At 38.2% G+C, this 6,314-nt stretch overlaps 1 protein-coding gene across 1 annotated transcript; it reads right to left on the reverse strand.

Annotated features, from left to right (window-relative positions):
- Positions 1-4,328: 4,328 nt before the first annotated feature.
- LOC128867169 (zinc finger BED domain-containing protein 4-like) lies at positions 4,329-4,891 on the reverse strand. Its single transcript, XM_054108292.1, has 2 exons — positions 4,822-4,891; positions 4,329-4,762 (listed from the first exon to the last, which is right to left on the reverse strand). The coding sequence occupies exons 1-2, from the start codon at positions 4,844-4,846 to the stop codon at positions 4,329-4,331; spliced, it is 459 nt and encodes a 152-aa protein (XP_053964267.1). The 5' UTR covers positions 4,847-4,891.
- Positions 4,892-6,314: the final 1,423 nt, after the last annotated feature.

Genomic DNA, 6,314 nt, shown 5'->3' on the forward strand with positions numbered 1-6,314 from the left:
GCAACGACTGTTGGACAGCGGTGTATCGGCCAGTAAAATATGTGCGTATGTTTTAAAGCATAGTTGTTTATGTGAGTATGAATTTATTTCTCCATATGTACATATATATTAAAGTTGAGTGGTTCTGAACTTGGTATTTACATATAGGTATGTATTCATTTACGTATATACATACATACACATGTACGTGCTATATGTTGTTCATATGTATATGTATATGAATGTCATTTGTATGCATTTACATATGTTTATGTACATATAATATATTCTTACTTGGATTTATATACTGTGCCTTGTACATATGTATCTGCATGGGTATGCATTCGGATGTGTCTAATGCCCATCTAGAAGAGTGAAAAGATTGGAAATAGGTGTACGATGGTAAGAAACGTTAGGTAAATGGTAACCGCAGAAGCTATTTTATGACTTAAGATTCTTGCTCAGCTTCAAATTTAGGTTTATCCTTCGTGCTAGTGTGCAACATCCAGCTTCTCCTTACACTCGTACATACTTTTGTTTATACGTACATAAGTAGATATGAATGCATACTACTTCTGGCGACCTGTCCATTTGATTTTTCTTCTATGTTTACTGACCCCCATTGCTTACAAACTCCGTAGCTGTGTTAGGAGCTACACTAGGCAAAATGAGTAGCACATACCAAAAAGAAACAGAAGGTTGAAATTGTGAGAGCAGGAGACTTTTGTTGTGAGTATTTCGTCGTGTCGTGGTGATATGTGCATTATTCAACGTTTTTGGTGTCCAACTCGTTCGCTCGTTGTCTGGGTTCATATGCAAATATCGAAATCGTCGATGTCAAGAAACTAAGCAGCAACTGAAGTAAAACAACAAAGTATTGCTTGACCACTCTGTGCTGCTCGGACTACTTCGTTTGTGGAATGTGCTGCGTGCAAGAAGGGATCAGAAAGATATTGCTAAACTGTAAGATGACGGTGCAAGGAATGCTGACCATATAAACATTCATATCGTATATACCGCAGGGATACATGTATAGATATTAGACAGTCAAACTATAAGAACCTACGGAGATGGCGTTGCAGGATATCCTGAGGTGTTGGTAGATGAAGGTACACAAGAAATGTTGTTCCTTCAAGAACGCACGATTCATTTAAAATTGGGAAAAACTAGTTTAATAAATAAACTACATTTTTAAATAAATCAAACATTTTTTCACGCAACGTACAATAGCCCGTAGAGTAAATATTAGTAAAGAGTTCACATTCATCTTCTAAATAATGAAATTAGGATAATATGCAAAAATGCGAACCTCTTGAAATAGTTGCAGCAGTTCTTAGCCAAATAAGTTTGTGTCTGACTCTCATCCGATTTGCCCAGAAAACGATACCCGGAAAACAGAAAAATTGTACTATAATGTTTTTTAAAACAACGCAGTGTTGTAAGCATTTTGTAACTTCAAACTACTGCCATCAATTTACTTTATTCTTGGATATTTAATACTTCTGTCAAAAATTTAAGATCAATAAATCACAAAACATTTGTTATTCATTCAAATTTATTTTAACAACAATCAACAATGTAATTCAAGAATAAACGACTAGCGAATATAAAAATTATTGACGACATTGTGAGCTATTCGATAGTTTTCGAGGTCTCTTCTTTTACTATGACTGGCACCTCTGACACCACAAATGCTGGCGTTCAAATTTGGTTTGCTCATAATTCTCTGCAATGTAACCGTGTACAAGCCGTCGCAACAGAAGCCGAATGGTTGCGCGTGACTAGCATCCGGTAGGGCTCGGGTTCGAAGCCCACTATTTTTTTCTAATAGCAATCGACTCTTGCCAGGCATTGGTAAGCCTCCTTGAAAGACTTTCTCACAAAAAACGTCAGCGTTCGTAGATGGCAAATATGGAGGGACCATTCGTGGAACAAAATCAAGGCACACATCATAAATTGAACGAAAAGCTCGATCAAAATACTCAACAAAAGATGTACACGGCTATTATATATATTTATGTACATATATACCATACATACACGCACACAAGAGCGGGTTGGGTGTTTTAGTGTTCAAAATAAAAAAATACAATAATTGAATTGGTCTAAAATTATACTCTAAGCAATATGTATAAAATAGTATCTCCTAAAAGATGCAAAACGATGTAATGCTTCACTTTGTCGAGTCTTGACTAAAATGCTCTACTAAATTAAAAAAAATTTCATACTTTTTATAGTGATGAACGGTTGAATGGGGCAGCACTTACTCTTAGGTAGGTAGGTAGGTGAAATGGTTAAAGTACCACTCTGTAGAGCTGGGAATCCATCGATGGTTGCTCCACTCGATATTTTTTCCATCGATGGAAAAAACCATCGATACTATCGATGGTTCCATCGAAAATTTAAACGAGTTATTCAACATATATATTTTGGTGTCGTTTTTCAATATTACAAAGTTTCAAATATTCAAAAAGGGTCAACCAAAAGTATCAGAACTCATGACCTTGTCTATAATCATCGATACGAATTATCTAGCGTATAATTTAACTACTATAAGTTAGCCCTTTATAAATTAATTCCATCGAAAATATATTAAAATGATTTTAGCTTGTAATTTGTGAATGTTCTTTAATATAAAAACAAAATTTATAGTTTCAAGTTAAACTTGAAGATAAAAAAAAGGGTGACTTCTCGTCCTAAGTCCAAAAAACGAAAACAAAAATCTCTCTAAGCAAAAACAAAACAAAAGGCGATTTCCAAACTTAATGCTAATGAGAGGTCCTTATTGTACTATGCAGCGGATAGCTGCTACTCTTAAATACTAAAAAACAAAAGGTGATTTCCAAACTTAATGCTAATGAGAGGTTCTTATTTAAAAAAAAAAAAACAATTCGTTCCAATATCACAGTTATTTTAAAGTAGCCATTGATTTTTGTTAATAAAAACCAATGTGTTCACTTGTTTAGGTTTTAAACATGCTCTCCGTTCCGTCACAATAGCTCCTGTTTTACTAAATGTGCGCTCTGATTCAGCTGAACTTGCTGGTATACACAAGAATTTTATTGCGCATTGTCCAAGTGCAAATAAATGTTCCTTGTTAATCTGTATTGTAGAAAGTACAATTATGAAAGTTGTTAAAAAAAACTACACTTAACTTACCTGCCAATATTGGAGCGGATCGCTGTCATGAAGAGCATTGCGCTGCTCCATATATTGGCGAATGGTAATAATTGAGTCCGCCCGTGAACTTTTGTTTTTTTTTTCTTTTATTTTTCCTGCCATGCATTTAAATAAAAATGGAGTCTCCTCATTCCTTGGCAGTTCCTCTGTGGAATTTTTAGATCTCACGTCCTGTATTATATTATGAACCTCTCCCTCCAACATCAACATGGCCTGCTGGGCATTTGACGGATTTTGGAAACCCTCCTTTTTGAAGCGTGGGTCAAGAAGAGTTCCAAGGCGTGGTGCTGATCTATTCTCATATGAGAAGAGCCTTTTTTTACATTGCTCTGTAAAAACTCGCAAGTTTCTCTCCCTACAGGTGTTAACATCTGCTCATGGAGCTCTTCCAAACTTTGCGATAAGGCGAAAATTGCAGGAGCAATTAATGAAATTGTAACGCCCTTTGCAGCAGACGCATGTTTTGTGGCTTTTTCGAACGGTTCCAAAAGCGAGCACAAGTCCTTTAAAATCCGAAATTGATCCTCTGACAGTGGAATCGGAGCATTATGGCATCTTAAAAGGGTGCCAGTTAGGGGCTCTCTTGTCCGCAACACTCTCTGAATCATTTGTAATGCGCTGTTCCAGCGAGTAGGGATCTCTTGCAATAGAGAGCAAGGATTTTCGGTGCCTTGGACATCTTTGAACTTTGCATAAGCAATAGCGCTACTCTTAAAATAGGACACTATTCTTTTTGTGATTTTTAAAACGTTTTGCACATTTTCCAGATTTAAAGCATCTTGCACAACAAGATTAAGAGTGTGCGCAAAACACGGTAAGTGTTTCTTTTTCAATAATTCGCACGCTTTAATCATAGATGCTGCGTTGTCGGTCACAATGGTGTGCAGTTTGTCGAACACTTTCCACTCATCGCATATTTCACGCAATGTGTTAGCAATATTTAGATTTGAATGGTTTGTCTCATCCATTAGTGGCTTTGTAGATAGCACTGCCGTCTTAAGCTCGAAATTTAAAATAAAGTGACACGTTACAGTTAGATAACTAACATTTGCACGAGATGTCCATGCATCTGTTGTGATAGCGCACGAGTCAACGGAGTCAAGAATGCCCTTCAATTTCTCCGTCATACTCTCGTTCATATTTTTAATATGCGTGTCCCGCAGAGTTTTTCAACAGGGCATGACGTATCTAGGGTCCACCACCCTCATCAAGTTTCTAAGTCCAATATCTTCGACAACTCTAAATGGTTGCAAATCCGTTGCGACCATTGCAGCAATGGCTTTGTCAATTGCTTCCTTTTTGGAAGATGTTGGACCGTAAACGTCTGTCCGTGTAAAATATCGCTCTAACTGAGAAGACGTAGTTTCGTTATTAACTTGCTGGGCAAGAGGGTGGGCCCGTTTTAAGTGCTCTAACAAGTTGGACGTGTTTCCGCTTGTCTTATATTCTTTGCCACAATAATGACATTTTGCAAGTTGTTTGGTTTGCAATTTGTCAAAATGTGTCCACACTGCGGAAATACACTTTTTGCGCTTAGGCTCCGGTTCAGATTTTGAACAAGATGGTTCATTTGATGATGTTGGAGAGGTATCATGATCTTTTTCTAAAAAAAAAAAAATTCTTAAAAATTGTCCTGTAATTGTTTCTTTTTAAAATGCTTACGGGATGAGGTCAAAAACTTGTCCATTTTACCAGAGGAACTGCCAGGGTACTCTAATAGAATAAAAGTAGACCTCTATGTAAAGAAAGGCAGAAAAAATTAATAATAACAAAATCTTACTATATATTGCAATTTACTTACACACGTGTTAGAACCAAAAAGAAATTCGATATATCGACATCGAAAAATTTCCATCGATTTATCGCACTCCATCGGTTCCATCGATAATATCGATGGTGCCATCGATGGTTTTCCCAGCTCTACCACTCTGATACTCCCCAAGTAGCACTAAAGCGCCGTTTTGATACCATTAATGGCGAAGATTAATGGGATTTAGGGGGACTCACTGCTTCAGGCTGTCGAAGGAAGGAGCACCCAGTGACCTAATCGTCTAGCAGTCAACCCCGGTCCTTTGCAGAGAAAGTGCTCAACAGTATCCTCTTCTGAAAGATCCTCACACAATGGGGGTTAACTGGTAAACCTAGCTTCTCTGCAGGTGAGTCGTCCACTGGCCGGAAAACACAGCTACGAGATTGGATGGCGTGGAGTCCAAAGAACTTTCTGAGTCCTCCTTCTACTGTACTTAGGTCACAGGAAAGGAGCTCCATCTTTTCTGCACTTTCCTGAGAAATAAGTTTTGCGATTTCCCTTTAACAACAGTATGGGAGATGGCGATGACCGGGTAGGAGGTCTCTGAAACCAATTCAGTCCCCTTCCTGGCAAGCTCATCAGCAGTTTCATTTCCCTCTATGTTCCTATGTCCTGGAACCCAGATCAGAGAAATGTTACCTAAACACCCAAAATATTTGATCTCCTCCTTACAGGAATTGCCTAGTTTGAATCTGTACCATGGCGTCGTCAGAGCCTTGCTCGCGGCTCGACTATCGGATAGAATGTTAATATCTTCCTTGTTACCACGTTTCCTAAGCATTTTGCATGCCTGCAGAATTGTAAAGACTTCTGAAAAACGCCTGAAAAACACTAGCAGTATTCGGCAATTTTAAGGAAATAGATTAGTTGATTTAGAGAAAGCCTCTGCTCCGACTACCGATACCATCTTGGAGCCGTCAGTGAAGACAGAGGTGCCAGCTTCGGTGCAGATTTTCCCCTCGCTCCAATCCTGCATACTTGGAAATATTGCCCTAGCACGACCCTCAAACTCCGGTTTGCAGACAGGGAAATTGGAGAACAGAATTCAGAGAAATACTATGTTAACTGTACAGAAATGTTACCGTGTCCTTTGAGAGATTGCCTCCAGAGACCACCCTCCTTTAACCTGATCGCACTTTGAGCTGCGATGGAAATAACGTTAAAGTAGATGGGAGTAAGTGAAAAACGGCATTCAGGACAGCACTGGGACAAGTTTTACAGCGCTTCCGACCAAACTGGGCATTTATACATTAAAATGGGCAGAACCATACGTCCAAACATGCAAACGACCTGTGGCTTGATTTTCCATAATTAATTTCTACAATCGAAAGAATTTTAGAAAGAT

Source organism: Anastrepha ludens, chromosome 2, assembly GCF_028408465.1.
Source record: "Anastrepha ludens isolate Willacy chromosome 2, idAnaLude1.1, whole genome shotgun sequence".
Classification (NCBI taxonomy): domain Eukaryota; kingdom Metazoa; phylum Arthropoda; class Insecta; order Diptera; family Tephritidae; genus Anastrepha; species Anastrepha ludens.

Excerpts from the sequence above, each read along its gene's own strand:
- LOC128867169 (XM_054108292.1), bottom strand. The coding sequence starts at position 4,846 with ATGGACAAGTTTTTGACCTCATCCC. Across the intron at positions 4,763-4,821 it reads CAAGTTTTTGACCTCATCCC|AAAAAGATCATGATACCTCT; the intron begins GTAAGCATTTTA and ends TTTTTTTTTTAG.